We start from the raw sequence: 19,437 nt of genomic DNA, 5'->3' as shown, positions 1-19,437 counted from the left end.
GATGTGCCAAGAAGATGATTCAAAATTTTTCAAAAGACTGATTACACAGGAGGAAACCTGGGCCTATCACTATGATCCAGAGACCAAATCCTAGTCAATGCAGTGGAAGAACCGTGATTCACCTCCTCCAAAGTAGGCAAGGGTGCAGCCCTCCACTGGCAAGGTCATGCTCACAGTCTTCTGGGACCAGGACGGAGTAGTGATGACAGATTTCCTAACAAAGGGTACTAAGCATTATTTTGAAATCAAAGAGTTTATCCATACTGTCTTTTCAAAGTATGAAGCAATCATCCAAATATCTCTTCCAGTTCTCCTTTAAATAGAAATTAAAAGAGGCGCCATATTTTTCTAGTGATGATTGGTATAACTTGAGTTCTAGGTAACTCATTACAAGGTTTGCAATCAATGGAGCAGCTCTGGTTCCCATTGCAATTCCACATTTTTGTCGATAGTAGGTTGTATCGAACATGAAAAAATTGTTCAGCAGGATGAATTTGAGTGCTTCAATTATAAAACTGTGGTTAATGCGTCCAGGGATCGCTTCTGGGTATTTTTCTAGCCGGAATGTGATTGCTTCAATACCATAGTCGTGTGGGATATTGGTGTATAGATTCACCACATCGAAAGACACCAGTAGAGTTCCTTCCTTTACTGTCTCCGGGAGGTGGTTCAGCATGTCTAGGTCATCCCTGATAAAGCTTTTCACATAATTTAAAAAAGGTTTGAGTAATATGTCGAGGAAGTTGCTCAAATGGTGGGTTTCACAAGAAGGGCCAGCTATGATGGGTCTCAGTTTGAGGTCAGTAGGGGGAGGGACATTAATGCATAGGCTTGTAGAGATTTTGCAGGCTTCACAAATGTGTGGATTTTTATGTATTTTGGGTAATCCGTAGAATAGACTAGGACTGTATTTAAAATTGGGTATTCATGTGTTGTAAGACCCTTTCCATGAATTTGGAGCAAGGAGGATAAGTTTTTCAGTGTTTTCTGTGGGTTGTAATGTATTAATTATCTCATAGTAAGTATTATTTTCCAACGTGGTAAGCATTACATTTTTGTAGTACTCTGTATCCATCACTACTACCGCACTTTCTTTGTCGGCTTCTTTAATGGTGAGGTTTATGTCACTTTTTTTCTCTGTGGATAGAAATATGTTGCTAACAGACAGGCTATGTAATTGGAAATGGAATCAAGGTAATCATCCGAAATTAAAGTCTGCCATAAGTCAAATTTGTAAATCCATGGCTCCATTCTCCGTTCAAAATGGTTTGTTTTTTACAGAGGGACACAGAAAATAGGCTGAAATAATGGCTTCTATACATGAATGTAAAGAACCCTGTATTATTACACACACATGCATTCGTACACACGCACACAAACGCACGCACATATATTGTCGTTGACTCCTATTGCATTTTTTGTCGTATCTTCTTTTAAAATGTAAATTTTCCTAGTCACGTGTCTTTACAACGACAAAGATGCACTTCAATATGGCTGCCGAAGTCAGCATCTCTTACACAGGGAAGGGTAGCTAACGGAGATTGTGGTCGCAGGGAGCAAGAAAAGGCGTGCAAATTCTCCAGCTTATACTAAACCACATTCCACTTTGTGTACTTCATGAGGAAGGAAACGACAGAAATACGGTACTTTACTGTCGCAAGCGAACTCTTTATTGTCTTCCTGGTCGCCACTGTGAGAGGGTCTGACGTCTGTTTAACTTCGAATCTGGGGTCACGCAGGACAAAAAAAAGTGGCGAAGTGCAAATGTGGAATGAGGTTAAATTTTATATTCTATATAATGAGAAACAGTTGTGTCTCAATGTACGTGAAACTCTCTAAATGTTTGCGGTTGTTAAGATGGCAACAAAGAAGAGGAAGAAGGAAAGGAAAGAAAGAGGAGAGAGAGAAAAAGAAAAGAAGAAAGAAAGTAGAAAGAAGGAAACAGAGAAAGAAAGGAAAATAGAAAGAAAGAAGGATAGACATGAAAGCCAGAGATCGCTTGCAGAACAGATTTGAAGCAAGGTTTTCTACAACGCCCATCTATCCACACAAATATATCTTTGGACGTTTGAACCTTTCGCGAGGATGATTGCTCTATGAATATAAGGTTGTGAGGTCAGCAGTGGGGGGGGGTTTGCTGCTACCACCACCTGAACGCTGGTTATTAGTTCAACAAAAGTTGTTCTCACGTCGGATTGTTGACTGAAGATAACAATGTGAGCAACGGCAGTTGTTGATAGCAGTGTGTGGCAGACAGACGTCGCCGACTGAGTTCGTTGGCTGTGTGGGCGATATACAAAGACAGACGGACTTCAACGGTGGTTGGTATGCAGAGGTGGATGGACAAACTGGACGGTGGCTGGTAGTAAAGTTCATTCACAGTAGTGTGGGTGAAGGGCAATGTTTATGTTTACAGAGGTGTGTGTAGTGTGATGGCGGCGAATGAATGAATGCGCGAAGACATTAGTTGCGCTTTGTGTCTATAGAAAGAGACTGGATAGCAGTGTTTCTCGTAAGCATGGAGAGATGACGGCATTGAGTTTGGTCTATGCTGCCGACGCACGTGGAAGAAGGATGTTCTCGTGGGAGAGAGGCCAAGAAGCGAACAAGGAACTCAAGGAACTCAAGGAACTCAATTTAAGCATGGCGGTAGCTACATTATGTCAGTGACAATCGGACGTAGGAGAGAGCGCCTGTTAGAGGGCGCTGGTTTATTCAGCCAGTCACAGACCGAATAGAGCTGTAAACTTAACAATGTCGTTTGAACCTACTCTGTGATCAAAAACGCATGTTTTAAGCTACTGCTTGTAGAGACATGCAACAAACTCTGTTGCAATGGTCCTGACATTTGATTTTCTCCTTTCAATTGTTTTATCTTCCAATATTGTTCCAATCCGTTATCTTGACTTTGTTCCACAAACTATTTCCCCTTCATTCTTCTTGCTTCGATTCTTCGAAGCATCATTAATTGTTATATTAACAGTTTCCCATTATTTATTTTTTTTTTGTCTGGACATGTAATTTACCAAGCAGTGAATCGAGCTATTATACGATGGATTTTACCTATGATGAATTTACTATCGACCAAGGCTACCTGACAGTCGGGTCTTATGTGGTGTGCGTCAATCAGGGTCCATGAGGTGCACGCATGCGCTAAGTTACATTAATGGTTATATAACAGTTTCCTGTTACTTTACACACACTTCGTATTTTTTTACAAGGATTGCTTTGCTTGGTAGAGGATGAAGCAGTGCTCTATAGTATAGTTTTGGTTTGTATCTCCACAGTCACAAGGGGCTAGGCCGGTTTTGTTGCCATAGACAACCAGAACAACTTTTGATCGTCCTGTCCTCGTTTTCGAGCAATTTGAGCGTTTTCTGCTGAATCCATGGCGCTTCTGAAATTATTCCCATGTCAACTGGAGGAAGATTGTTCTTATGTTTTTTATCCGGAGATAGCGTTTGGTTTCTTTCCAAGATGTTGTTAGTGGTTGGACATAGCTGAAGAAACTTCTTGAATTCATTCGTTGACGTCCATGGATGAGGTGGCGTTCATTACTAGTCATGGGGATCCAGTTAGAAGCGTTCCCCTCATGATCTTTGTCGAGTAATACTTTGTATTACATACGAATTCCACCAAACACTTGGAAACTATTGAAACATAACGATGTCCAGCAAGAAGAGAGGCCAGTATTGACGATTATATCTCTGAATATTAAAGAGCTGTCTGTAACTAAAGAAGAACTGTCTTTCGATGAGGAGGATGGAACTTTTGTGACTATGCAATGGCATCTAGTTCGGGAAATTGATTAAGGCCACAATATCGAACAGTTCCGAATCGTGAAGTTTGTCCACCTTGCAGTAATTAGCCTCACGAGTTCCTTAAACGTAATATACCTTCGACTCAAGCAAACACGCAATTTCAGAAGCCACATAAAGCGATTTGCATAACCTGCTCATCCCATTCAACGCCGCTGAGACTAAAGCTTGATGTAATCCCTTCAATGATCTTTCCACGGCATGTTTCCCGCCTTCTTCCCAGGGAAGAGAATGTGAATGTTTTCAATCTCTCTCAGTAGTTTAGGTGATACATTGAGGTAATATTCTTCATGAAATATCATTGGACTGCTTCTAGATTTGGTGTTAGCTTAACACCGATTGGTGACCATGGCTGTGGACTGATTTCCTGTTGGCAAGGAGAAAGGTTCTCCAAAAACAGACATCATAATTTCTCCGTCTTTCATACTGAATGATCTCAGAATCCATCCTTTCAACCCTTTGTACATCGTTGCCAATTTGGTAAAGCAGGAATGAATACATACAACGATGCATGATTACTCATATTTAACCCGAGATCATTGTGATTCTAGAACGGCAAAGTTGCCAGGTCTAATGTAATCTGGTTACGGAGAATTTGCGAGGTGAGGGCGAATAGCATGAAATTTTTCTTGCAGTGTACACACACACACACACACACACACAACACACACACACACACACACACACATGCACGTATTATATATTATATATATATGAGAGAGAGAGAGAGAGAGAGAGAGAAAGCACGTATTGTGCATGAAGAATTTAAGCGCGTTGCTCGAAAGCGCACTGCTCGTGTAGTGAACGGGGCAAGCTTGGTTTGCAATGTTTGCAGTCGTGTATGCTTGTCAAGAGCATGGCTCATTAGCCACCAACGAGCCGCAAATACGATATATAGGTTAGTCCTAGAGCGCACAATGTTCCTGAAGGTCAGCAATGGTCTTCTTCGGTCACGAGCGGACGGCCATTATATCTATCTATCTATCTATCTATCTATCTATCTATCTATCTATCTATCTATCTATCTATCTATCTATCTATCTATATACCTCTCTCTCTCTCTCTCTCTCTCTCTCTTCTCTCTCTCTATATATATATATATATATATATATATATATATATATATATATATATATATATATATATAGGTAATCCAAACATGAAGCACAAAGAGAAAACACAACAACGCGAGGAATTTGGAAGCGTCATGCTGTACTGCTTGGCATTTGCACCGGAAGTTCCAATATCCAACAGCCAATCATCATCATGGTGTTTGGAGTGATCACTAGTGACGGCAATGTTATGCCTCCATTCATCTTCCCACATGTAGGCCTCTGACACAACTCAGAGGCCGACATCAAGTGCCTGGAGGAGGTAGTGCTGCCCTGGGTCAAGTGGATGGCTGCTGGAAGACTCTATGTCTGGCAACAGGACTCTGCACCATGCCACACAAGCAGGAGAACCCAGTCATGGCTGTCAGACAATTTCTGCGACCACATCACCCTTAACATCTGGCCATCTAACTCCCCAGACTGCAACCTCCCTATGTGTAGCGTGCAGTTGAGCGAGAGGCCAAGAAAACTCCTGGTAACACCAAAGATGAACTGGAGGCAAGGATTATGGCAGCATTCACCAACTTAAACCAGGTGACCGACCAGAAGAGTTGCAGGAGATTCGGAAGTCGTCTGGAGGCCGTGGTTGAAGCCAATGGCCAATTTATTGAATAAATTTTCTCTTTAGTATTTCAAGATACTTTATGAAATTTTGGTAAGCATATCTTATAAAACGGGACGTCACTGTTATCTTCATTTGCGTGTAATTTAGACGACAATTTATTCGGCGCATCCTGTGTGTATACATAAATACATATGAGAAGAAATGAGGTACTCAGAAAATCGGATGGTTTTATATTTACAGAATGGACGAAAGCGCTAATACATGATATAAGTTATATGATGTATAAAAACATATACAAATAAATATCTGTAAATATAAAACCATCCGAATTTCTGAGTACCTCATTTCTTCTAATATAAAATACCTATACATCATCTCCAAACCTTCCAATACATAAATACATATATATGTATGTATGTATACATATATACGACGGACTTATATATACGTCAACCAAATCTACTCACAAGGGTTTGGTCGGTCAGAGGCTAAAGTAGAAGACATCTGCACAAGGTGCCATGCTGTGGGATTAAACCCGAAACCAAGCTTTGTACCACACAGTTACGCCTGCGCCTATATATATTACGCTGATGACCTGGAGTCGCCTCTGATATATATAATATATATATATACAACACACATACATATATATACATAATATATATATATATACATAATACATATACATACATATATATATATATATACATATATATACATACATATATATATATATATTATATATATATATATATATATATATATATATATATATATTAGTCAATTAGGGTAGCAAAAAAATTCAATAGAAATTATCGCTACCAGCGGCCTGGTGGAAAAGAGAAAATAGTCAACGACTACATATAATATATATAACAATTAGGAGTGACCTAACAGGTCGTTTTTAAATTTTCACCTAATTTCTGAATTACTACTACTTGGCGGTGTGAGTTATTATGCTGCTGCTTTCTGGTGGACGAATGACCTGTAGGGTCACTCCTAAATTGTTATATATATATATATATATATATATAATATATATATATATTATATATATATATATATATATATATATATATATATATATATCATACATACCTACACATACCCCTTTTTGACCTGCCTTTCTGACTTGCTAGGGTACCCCCACACACCCTTAATTCTACTATTGCCTGCTACTAGCCATTGTCCACCATACACACACACACACACGCACAACACGCACACACTCACACACACACACTTGTCATCTAGCACACCTTTTTTACATCCTTCTTTGATATAGCTCTCTTGTTTTTAAAAATATTTTCCTCCATTTTTACCACTTCCGTCTTTTTAGTATGTGAACTCGTGAATACCACCGGCGATTTTTCCCCTCTGTCTTCCCTTCTCTGGATCTTTCCTTCTCCTATGTTTCCGACGAAGAGCTCCGCTCGAAACGTTAAACTTCCCTTCTTTCCTGAGCGTCCAATAATACTTTATTTGTTCCACATCCTTGCGTTGTTGTCTTTTTGTTTTCTTGTTTGGATTAACTTTATATACATACATGCATACTTACATATATATATATATGTATATATATATAGATATATATATGCTTCCTGAAGATTTCTCTTGAATGAAACAGTACTAGTCCTGTAGAAGCTCCTTCTATATAATAATTATTTTACTCTGTATGTATTGAGTACCTTACTTACTGTGGTTAACCCCGGATCAACCCGGGACCTATCATATATATATATATATATATATATATATATATATATATAATATATATATATACATACATACACACACTATACATATTCTTACATATATATACATACACATTTATGTATTTGTTTTGCAAGATATCTGATGTGAAACCGTGTGTTGAAACATTTTGTTATATTTCGGGTTAATTTTTTTTGCAAATATATGTGTGTGTGTGTGTGTGTGTATGTGTGCACGCGAGCACGCACACACACAAATAGAGTCACATAACGATATGAGAGAGAGAGAGTATGTGTGTGTGTGTGCGGTTTCCGTGCGTGTGTGTGTGTGCTTGCGTTAACAAAAAAGTAGAAAACTAGTTAATAGTGATAAAGGGAGGAAACTCTGTATTTAACCTTTCGAAGATTGCGTGTGTGCAGGATAGCGGAGGCGCGTGCTTACATACGCACGAGAAGACGTATATTAACCCCGCTCCTCACTACCAGAAGCATATTTACATGCATATATATATAATATATAAGACTACTTGGTTTAATTGATAATTATTCCAAATTAATTAATTTCACCCTTCATTATTACGGATATATATATATATATATAATATATAATATATATATATATATATAATAAATAAATATAAGAGAGTGGTCACTATATGGCTCACTCTAGCACCAGTTAATCCAAAAGGTTTCAACCACAAAAATACATGTTTCCCATGAAAGTCAGTACGATTGTTAGCTCACACGGACAGGGCAAATAAAAAATAACAAAAATACAGATTATTTTGGGACAATTGTTTCGCTATTAATGAATTAAATGTAATTTTACTTACAAAAAAATCCACTTGTAGCTCGTCAGCCAAAACTATCTGGATGAAATCCACTCAATCACACGCCAGATTTTACCATAACGATAAATACGCGTGTGGTTCAATTGATTACATCCGACGTTATAATTCAAATGCCCCAACTAACAGCGCGCCAAACTCTCACGGAAAACAAGTACAGCATTTAGAAATAAATGCAGCATAATTATAATTAATTAATAAGGGTGAGAGAATTAGATGCTAATTTAATAGTATATCTATTCAACACCAAGTGGCCTAGTGCTCCGAGAAACCTGGATTATTATAATATTATATAATATATTATAATATTTTTACAAAATAAATATAAGAGAGTGGTCACAATCTGGCGTGTGATTGAGTGGATTTCATCCAGATAGTTTTGGCTGACGAGCTACAAGTGGATTTTTTTGTAAGTAAAATTACATTTAATTCATTAATAGCGAAACAATTGTCCCAAAATAATCTGTATTTTTGTTATTTTTTATTTGCCCTGTCCGTGTGAGCTAACAATCGTACTGACTTTCATGGGAAACATGTATTTTTGTGGTTGAAACCTTTTGGATTAACTGGTGCTAGAGTGAGCCATATAGTGACCACTCTCTTATATTTATTTTGTAAAAATATTATAATATATTATATAATATTATAATAATCCAGGTTTCTCGGAGCACTAGGCCACTTGGTGTGAATAGATATCACTATTAAATTAGCATCTAAATTATATCACCCTTATTAATTATATATATATTATATATATAGTATATATATATATTATACATCAGGGGCGACTCAGGTCATCAGTGTCACTCGAGCTCATCACAGGTTTCACAGAAGACATGCCTGCTCGAAGAATTTCCCATTTTCCCGCTTTGTTTCTTGTCCCCAAAAGACTTTTTCTTAATATCTAGCTCTATGTCTTTCTCCATTTGTAAGTGATTATTACATTTTTTTTCCTTTTTTTTTGATAGTCAAATTTTTATTGCCTTCACAGTGTTTACCGTTTTACAAAATAAAACTAGAAAACTGGACAAAACAGAGAACAGAAATGAAAAAAAAATTAAAAAGAAAAAAGAAAAAAAGAAAAGAAAGCAAAACAATTCACCCCCTTGAGTTGAAAAGTTGGGTGTGCTGAGAAACCTTTCTAATGGCTATTGAGGCACACCAGCACTCTTGCAGCGTTGCTGCGGGTGATGGCGAGACTGATGCGCCGGAACAGCCAAGCGCCCTCACGGGCCTCACCAGTTTCCTTTGCAAGGCGAGATACCAGTGAAGACAGAAATCTCGCAGTTAGTGGTCCGACCCCACCAAACGTCTCGGGATGGAAAATGTAGTTGGCCGACAGATTTCAAGATTTTGTCCCGCTTGGCTGCAGATGCTGTGGGTCTTGTCCGGACCGCAAGGATTAAAATAAAGCAACCCTGCAAAACACAGCTTATCTTAATACACAGAAACGCACAGAATAGCAACAATCAAATAACGACAGCGGAGTGCACAACAAACATCAACGACCTGGCTGCCGCCTGTATAGTATTCACAAGAAATACCAGTTTGTCTTTTACACCTACCAGGCTCGTTCGTATTGGCTCGAGTTTCTTTAAGAATATTGTAGAACGGAAAGTTTTCATAGATTGGAATTTAAATACTAAACTCCATAGAAATGATTTGTTTCAAGAAAACATTGAATTTGAATTACTTTTAATTTTTACGATTATAGATAACAACCCGGGCAGTAACTTCTGAGCCTGAGTCAGGCGCCTGTGAACGATGTCGAGAGAAGGTCGGCTACGAATGATAGTTTTTGAGACAGTGCACCTCTACGACGACCGCCAGACGCTGAACGAAAATAAATGAACTGCGACCAGGCTCAATATATATATATATATATATGATAACCGTCTATCTTTTTACTCGTTTCAGTCATTGGCTGTAGCCACGCAGACGAACAAATCAACCAGATAGTTATTTTTTAAGCCGAGTACTTATTCAATCGTTATCTTTTGCCGAACCGGTAAGTTATGGGAATGCAAACAAGCCAACGGCAGTTGTCAAGCGACGCAGGTGAGGACAAACACATACATTGTTGAGGTCATAAGAATTTACAAACTTTCCAGAGAATGTGGAATAATCCTTTTTTGGAGCAGTGGATCTCGAAGCACGTAATAAAGCTATAAATAATAGCATGGAAATATTGGGTCGAAAATCCCCCCTTTAGTTAAAAAGAGGTCGGAGGCATTCAATGGGACTTGAACCCACATCTGTAGATATGACAGATGTTCAACCATTGGACCAAAGCAATCCTTCGAATTTCTCCGTCCATTTTAGATACTACATCCATATCAGCGAGAAACGTGTGTTGTTGACGTCGTATCGTTCATTGAGAACCAATTCCCTCAAAACGGTTTACCCGACGCTTTCTCAAATATGTCTAAATTCATGACGTCAACAACCGACAATTTTTGCTACTAAAAATAAAACTTCTAAAATAAACAGAGAAATCTGAAGGATTGCTTTGGTAGGATGGCAGAATGTCTGTCATTTTTCTAGATGTCAATTCGAGTCCCATGGTCAGTATTCGACATCTTTTAGCCAAAAAGTTGTTTTTATTCTGTATTTAAACGCCATTATTTAAAGCTTTGTGTGTAGTTTATGATCCAATTCTAAAAACAAACGAACTTCGAATCCAGCTGCTTGACTTTGTAGAAATAGCAGGCAAATGTCCCTCAAATGATATTGTACACATTGGCCAATGAAATACTGGATACGCAAAATACGAAATGGTCATGGCAGGAATGTCTTTGATTATAGGTCTGACCAGTCAGGGGTGACCTGGGGCTAAACACTATTACCACTACCATCTCAGCGACAACAGCGAACACCACCATAGCCACCATCATCTCTATAATAACAACTCGAACCATAGGATGTGTGTATGTGTGTGCAAGTGCATTTATATGTATATATATATGTGTGTGCGCGTGTGAGTATACACACGCACAGACACACACACACATACACATGTATGTACATGCACATACATGTACACATAGAAAAGCGAGTGTGTGTGTGGAAGAAGGAGAGATGTACAGACAGACAGACAGATAAATGATTAAATCTATTATTATTAAAGGCGGCAAGGTGGCAGAATCGTTAGCACGCTGGAAAAATGCTTAGTGGCATTTCGTCTGTCTTTAGGTTCTGAGTTCAAATTCCACTGAGGTCGACTTTGCTTTTCTTCTTTTCGGGATCGATAGATTAAGTACTAGTTGGGTTCTGGGATCGATGTCATTGACAAGATTCCTCTGCCAAATTTCAAGCCTTGTGCCTTTAGCAGAAAAGATTATTATTATTATTTGGCTGTAGCAAAACAGGTTGTGTGGTGGACACGTTTGAAAGGGCTACAGACAGACACTTTCCTCTTTGGTCAAGCCCTCATCAACTTTTCAGGTTGTTGCTTTCTAGCAAATTTGTTGAAAGATGGGTGAATGTTGGAAAAATGGCCAATATGAAAGGACCCGTTTTGAGTATGCGCCTGTGTAAAATAAAAGAAGGGCTCTTGTCTTGCTTTTGTGGGGTTTTCTACGAGTAGCCTTAAAGCGCCTCCTATTGGGAGTTTTATTTGTTATTTTTTCTTTATTTTATTTACACGCTCTAAAACCCTTTATATCGTTCTGTTTTGTAATTCCATGTTGCTTTTATGTTAGCCCTTGTGGCCAATAAAAGAATTATTTATTATTATCATCGTTATGCTAATTTCGCAGGTGTTTTTTCTTGAGGTCAGGTGACTCCTGAGTCTCCTCAAATCTCAAGACACTTTTTTAGGATTCTTGCTGAATATGGAATGGTACTTTTCTGCAGGTCAACAATGCAAGTTTCAATTCTAGTCTCTTTCAGTCTTTTAGTTAGCATTTTGCGTGTTGTGCCATTTTGCGTGTTGTGCCATTTTGGGTGTTGTGCCATTTTGCGTGTTGTGCCATTTGCGTGTTGTGCCATTTTGCGGTGTTGTGCCATTTTGCGTGTTGTGCCATTTTGGGTGTTGTGCCATTTTGGGTGTTGTGCCATTTGCGTGTGTGCATTTTGCGTGTTGTGCCATTTTGCGTGTTGTGCCATTTTGGGTGTTGTGCCATTTTGGGTGTTGTGCCATTTTGCGTGTTGTGCCATTTGGTTTGTGCCATTTTGCGTGTTGTGCCATTTGCGTGTTGTGCCATTTTGCGTGTTGTGCCATTTTGGGTGTTGTGCCATTTTGCGTGTTGTGCCATTTTGCGGTGTTGTGCCATTTTGCGTGTTGTGCCATTTTGCGTGTTGTGCCATTTTGCGTGTTGTGCCATTTTGGGTGTTGTGCCATTTTGCGTGTTGTGCCATTTTGCGTGTTGTGCCATTTTGCGTGTTGTGCCATTTTGCGTGTTGTGCCATTTTGCGTGTTGTGCCATTTTGGGTGTTGTGCCATTTTGCGTGTTGTGCCATTTTGCGTGTTGTGCCATTTTGGGTGTTGTGCCATTTTGCGTGTTGTGTCATTTTGCGTGTTGGCCATTTTGCGTGTTGTCATTTTGCGTGTTGTGCCATTTTGCGTGTTGTGCCATTTTGGGTGTTGTGCCATTTTGCGTGTTGTGCCATTTTGCGTGTTGTGCCATTTGCGTGTTGTGCCATTTTGGGTGTTGTGCCATTTTGGTGTTGTGCCATTTTGCGTGTGCACACGTGTTGTGCCATTTTGCGTGTTGTGCCATTTTGGGTGTTGTGCCATTTGCGTGTTGTGCCATTTTGCGTGTTGTGCATTTTGCGGTTGTGCCATTTTGCGTGTTGTGCCATTTTGGTGTGTTGTGCCATTTTGCGTGTTGTGCCATTTTGCGTGTTGTGCCATTTTGCGTGTTGTGCCATTTGCGTGTTGTGCCATTTTGCGTGTGTGCCATTTGCGTGTTGTGCCATTTTAGGGGTGTTGTGCCATTTTGCGTGTTGTGCCATTTGGCGTGTTGTGCCATTTTGCGTGTGTGCCATTTTGCGTGTTGTGCCATTTTGCGTGTTGTGCCATTTTGCATGTTGTGCCATTTGGGTGTTGTGCCATTTGGGTGTGTGCCATTTTGCGTGTTGTGCCATTTTGGGTGTTGTGCCATTTTGCGTGTGTGTGCCATTTTGGTGTTGTGCCATTTTGGGTGTTGTGCCATTTTGCGTGTTGTGCCATTTGCGCGTGTTGTGCCATTTTGCGTGTTGTGCCATTTTGGGTGTTGTGCCATTTTGCGTGTTGTGCCATTTTGCATGTTGTGCCATTTTGGGTGTTGTGCCATTTTGCGTGTTGTGCCATTTTGCGTGTTGTGCCATTTTGCGTGTTGTGCCATTTTGCGTGTTGTGCCATTTTGCGTGTTGTGCCATTTTGGGTGTTGTGCCATTTTGCGTGTTGTGCCATTTTGGGTGTTGTGCCATTTTGCGTGTTGTGCCATTTTGGGTGTTGTGCCATTTTGCGTGTTGTGCCATTTTGCGTGTTGTGCCATTTTGCGTGTTGTGCCATTTTGCGTGTTGTGCCATTTTGGGTGTTGTGCCATTTTGGGTGTTGTGCCATTTTGCGTGTTTGTTGTGCATTTTGGGTGTTGTGCCATTTTGAGTGTTGTGCCATTTGCGTGTTGTGCCATTTGGGTGTTGTGCAATTTTGCGTGTTGTGCCATTTTGCGTGTTGTGCCATTTTGCGTGTTGTGCCATTTTGCGTGTTGTGCCATTTTGCGTGTTGTGCCATTTTGGGTGTGTGCCATTTTGGGTGTTGTGCCATTTTGGGTGTTGTGCTAAGTGCATTAATTACTACCGGAACAATTGTTTTCTTCCACACCCTCCTCTGTTCTCAGCCTAGATCCTGGTATTTCTTAATTATTATAACTATTATTATTTTTTTCTTCTTCTTTCAATTCTGTTTCCAATTCTTGCCGAGTGTCTTCCCGACACCTAGGGCAAAGAAACTCACTGAGTAAATTGGTAGGCCATTAAAATAAACACATCAGATTGTTTTCATCTTTAAAGTCAAGTTATGTGATATAAAAAATAAAATGTATGAAAGAAAAAAGGCAAAAGGTAAAAAAAAGAAAGAAAAATGAGAAAAAAGAAAACAAAAAGGAAAGAAAAATTCACAGCGACAATGCTATTCTCACGTGTGACGTATTGATAATCTTTCGCACTTCCTGCATGGATGGTGAGCCAGGGATCATCCTTAAGATAATTTTCATTTCCTCTTTTCATCATTCCAAGTGCTCCTTCAATTACTGGTATTATAATCGTCTTGAGATGCCACATGTTTTCGATTTCGATTAGCAAATCTTTATATTTTCTGAGCTTATCAAATTATTTTGCGCTAGATGTTATCGATTTCCCCTTTGCCTTAAAAAAAAACCTATTGGCAATGTGCTGAAATTTGAAACCATCATTATTCAGTGTGTTATTAGGTCGTCAAGTATGAAATTTATAAAAAAGGGGAAAAAAGGGGAAAAAAGTTTGCTATTGTCTTATAAATACAAGGAATAGTTTTATTCATCAAAGTATGCACCCATATTGTCAATACACTTTTGCCATTTTTGTCCAGCCCGGAACTGTAAAAGCTTGGCAATCTAGAGTCAACAAAATCTTGGAAAGCCTGTTTTACAGTATCGTCGGAATTAAAATTGTTTCCTATCAAAAAGTTATCCAAATTCTGGAAGAAGTGGTTGTCAGTGATTATGGTGGATGGTGGAGAACTTCCAGCTCCAACTCCTGTAGTTTCGCCAATGTCATTTTTGCGATGTGTTGTCTGGAGTTGTCTTGCTGTAAGATAGGAGTTGATCTATTGACTAATCTAGGCTGATTTTTTTTTGTAAGTTTCTGCATTATTTGGTCCACTTGGCTGCAGTATACTTCGGCTGTGATTGGTGAGCCAGGTTTAATGAAATCATAATGCACCAAACATACACCATCGGCTTCTTTTGAGGAATTTTGCTTTTTTGGATTGTGTTTTGGTGGTTCGTCTTTGTCCAACCATTGTGCTGAACGTTTACAGTTGTTGTATTGGATCCATTTCTCATCACATGTTACAATTCGATTCAAAAATGATTCACTTTTGTGGTGAGAAAGTGGCATAATGCAGGCTTCCAAACGTTGCTGTTTCTGATTTTCATTGAGTTCATGTGGAACCCACTTATTTAACTTTTTCACTTTACCGATTAGAACTAGGTGAGTCAATATTATTTGCTGTCTGTGATGCTGTATTTCCAAGAAAGAACTCATATTTCAAAACTGTACGAGTTTCCGACTTATCCATCTCTAAACAAAAATAGCAAAAAACAATTTATAAATACTTTATAAAGCGCAAAATGAGTTAGAATAAAGAAATAAATGTATTAGTTTTCTAACAAAAAAATATTGTCAAAATATAATAACGGCGCAAAACGAGCAGCTATCAAAGTTTACCACATACCTTACTACAAATGTTTTATTTGACGACCCAATATAATGGAATTTTCTATAAAATATATTTCTATCTTTACATCGCCAGGATGCTTGAAGTAAATACTGTAATTTTCATAAACAAGTACTGTTTACAAATACCGCAAAAGCCATTGCTTCCGCAAGTGATCTTTTGTCTTTTGAGAGTCACACGTTTCTGCCGCTTGCCGTGCATACAAGTCTACTGACATACAAACTCATATGTGTCTGTATACATATGCAACAATGCACACATAAGCATATATCCCTACACACGTGCACAGTTTTGTAAACAGCTGATTGGCCAACTCTCTTACACACATAAACAATATCCGTGACTCGCGCGCGTCCACAAAGATGCACACAAACACACATATACACACACACACACACACACATATCTACTCACATTTACTATCTCGCTTTTCTCTCTCATTCATAAATAGTCATGTGAATGTACTATTTCTCACGCATACACCTACCCACGTACACGTACAGACACACTGTCTCTCATACAAACACACACTTCCATACACACGACATATATTCTTTGTCTCTTTCTCTCTTTCTGTCTGTCTGTCTGTCTCTCTCTTTCTCTCTCTCGCTTTCTGGGTCTCTCCTTTTTTCTCCCTCTCTCCTTCACACACGCTATGCAACTTTGCTTTTACACACATACACACAATTTCTCAAGCACAACATGAGCACACACACGCACACACATTCTTCCTTCCTCTCACTCCCTGTCTGTCTATCAGTCTCTCTCTCTCTTCCTCACCCCCCCCCACATGCATACGCACAGACTACCACCAACACCATATCATCGTCAGTTTTATAGAAGCCATTGATGCCATCACTACTCTCGTCAACACCCCCACCGCTTGTGTCACCATCGCCGCCGCAACCATTGTCACCATCACCAATATCGTCAACATCGCTAACATCCTCATTCACTTGTCGTCGTGGTCGTCGTCGTCCTCCTCCTCCTCTTTCTCATGATCAGGATCATGATGATGATCATCATCAGCAGCAGCAGCAACATCCTCCGTCTTATTGTCGTGTCTTGTTCCTTAGGTTAATCCCCATTCCCACAAATCACAATCCTGGTCGTTTTGTCCGAAGCAGTGTCCCACTCGCCACCCAACATGCCCCTCCGCACGTCCACCACCACATACCCTCATAATCCCCGCCGCCCTCCGCTCTTCCACCCCGTCAATACTTTCCATTTCTAGTCAAATCTTCTGTCATGTCACTTCAGCGACAGATCGAAGCCAATACGAACGACATCGATGTCCACAGTTTGCAGAAACGCCATCTTGTCAGGAATCTGGAGAGATTCATCATAAACGAAAATGTTGATATTGTATTTAAAACTGGTTGGGAGGTTCCTTCTACATGAAACGTGTGTATATGATGGTGCGTGTGTATATATGGGTGTGTATATATATATATGTGTGTACTTACATATGTATATACGTATAGATACACACACACACACACACACACACATTGTTTCCTGGGTGCAGTTATACACCCGACTGTTACTGGTGAATACGGAGTTCCGTGCAGAGTATTTGCTCTGTATCAACATAAAGTAATGAAGTGTTCTCCCGAAGAACTGTTGCGGATCTGCATCCAATTGCACTGTGAACGTTTACTGCAACAACAACAACAACAACAACAACAACAACAACAACAACAACAACAACAACAACACGATCAAAGAATATAATATGAGAACTGAAGCAAGTAGCTGCCATTGTTTTGGAATAAATGCTTAAGCGAAACAAACAACCGCAGTCCTTGCTCATTGGTTAAAACGTACTTTAGTCGTCTGCCGTCATTTCTGGATTTTGTTTTGCTTGTAGTTATAAAAAGATGGTCGCAATAGCCAGGCAGCTAATCGCAACACCAGTGATTTTCCTGTATCAGAAGCGATGGATTTTGTTCCAGCATACGGCTGGCTCTGGCTACGCGTCCGTTCACGCACAAATGCTCGTCAAGTGTTCTCACTGCCGCTGCTGATGGACGGCCATTTTCGTCTGCTTCTAATAATAGTTTGGCGTTTATAATAAGCACAGGACACAGGCGATATTATCTCCAGACGAATACCATCAGTAAAATTGCTGTTCACAATCTCTGTCTGCATCAAGTATGGTACATAAATGGTTCTATGAAGACACACACACACACACAATTATCTATGTATATCTTAAGCAGTCTGGATCGATGTTAAGTCTCTGCCGCCTTGGTTTCATTTTGGGTTGTGGCAGTCAACGTCTCTGTCACAAGCCTTTTCAAAATCTCGAAAGCAAACCTACACCGCTCGACAATCTTCCTACGATTTCTCCAAGACCTGACGTAGTGTGAATATTTGGAGGGTTATGCGTCGTCCAAGATGAAAGCCAAAAACATTCTTCGCCACTTTAGACTCGACAATGTCTTTACTATACAGAGACGTAGCGCAGACGTCACCGAAGATGCGACAGCGCTGTGTCAATAACTTAATAGCTTCAGCACTCAATCAGCAGAAGAAAGTGAAAGGCTTTGAATTTACCTGCAAAACCAGAGATCAGCTTAACTAAGCACTTTATCCCGGAGTCTTCCTCTCTACCTCTGAACAATTACGAATTTTTCACATTCCGCTCTCGTCCTCATTTCTTGCTATATACATTTGCATCTCTTCAATGTTCTGTATTAATATAAAGATATTATAAATTGATTTGATACTTGATGGCTGCTTCTTTATGCTTTCTTTCTGTTACATCTACACCAGTTCGACCGATGCATTGCCGATAGAAGCCAATCCTTATTTAGGCAGATCTCACATCCCTGCACTGAACGTTGGAGCTTTGGCACTAATTCGACAGCTTCAAAGCTCAATGCCTATACTTATTATCTTATGTCATTTGAAATTTACACACACACACACACACACACACACACACAGATATAGACAGATAAACAGAATTCAAGTAATGCCTCCCTATACAAACTCAACCGGTTTGCGTAGCCTTGAAATTATTACCTCCGCCTTAGCGAAGGCGGAGGTATTATTTTCAGTCTGGACATTACAATATACAAGATATCCTATGATAGTCACGGCTGGAATACCTTTGATCATAGGTTTCCCAGATCAGGGAGGGCTAAATAATAACAATAACAAAACGAAATTTGTTCTCTTCTACGATTGACTTTTCTCACTTGCAATGTCTTTCGGGCGTGGCTCAGTTAAGGAACTCGTTTTACAATCAAGTTGTTTCTGGTTCAGTCCCACTGTGCGGTACCATGAACAAGAAGCCCGTCGTATATGCATACATACATACATATATATACATGCATACATACATACATGTATGTCTGTATATATATATATATAATATATATATATATATAATATATATATATATATATATATATAGATATATATATATATATGTATATATATATGTATGTATATATATACATATATATATGTGTGTGTATATATATATAATATATGTATATATATACAGACATACATGTATGTATGTATGTATATGTATATGTATATATATATATATATATATATATATATATATATATATATATATATTATATATATATATATATATATATATATATATATATATGTATATGTATATATATATATGTATATATATATATATACATACATACATATATACATATGTATATATATATATAGATATACATATACATATACATATATAAATATACGCATGTATATATACATATAGATGTAGGTACGTACATATATGTATGTATATATGCATATGTTTTATTTATAAATTTTTTATATACATACATGCATGCATACATACACATACATGTGTGTATGCATATATGTATGTGTGTCTTTGCGTTTGCGTTCGTTTGCCACCACCGTTTGACAACCGGTGCTGGTTTGTTTATGTCACCGTGACTTAGCTATTCGGC

At 38.9% G+C, this 19,437-nt stretch overlaps 1 protein-coding gene across 1 annotated transcript; it reads right to left on the bottom strand.

Moving 5' to 3' along the window:
• Nucleotides 1-271: 271 nt before the first annotated feature.
• On the bottom strand, nucleotides 272-676 carry LOC115222773. The gene has a single exon (XM_029793073.1). The coding sequence runs from the start codon at nucleotides 674-676 to the stop codon at nucleotides 272-274; it is 405 nt and encodes a 134-aa protein (XP_029648933.1).
• Nucleotides 677-19,437: the final 18,761 nt, after the last annotated feature.

Source organism: Octopus sinensis, linkage group LG21 (assembly GCF_006345805.1).
Source record: "Octopus sinensis linkage group LG21, ASM634580v1, whole genome shotgun sequence".
Classification (NCBI taxonomy): domain Eukaryota; kingdom Metazoa; phylum Mollusca; class Cephalopoda; order Octopoda; family Octopodidae; genus Octopus; species Octopus sinensis.
Note: the sequence above shows the minus strand (reverse complement) of the source record. Positions and strands in the feature narration are given on the sequence as shown.

Coding starts and splice junctions, on each gene's coding strand:
- LOC115222773 (XM_029793073.1), bottom strand. CDS start 676: ATGCTGAACCACCTCCCGGAGACAGTAAAGGAAGGAACTCTACTGGTG.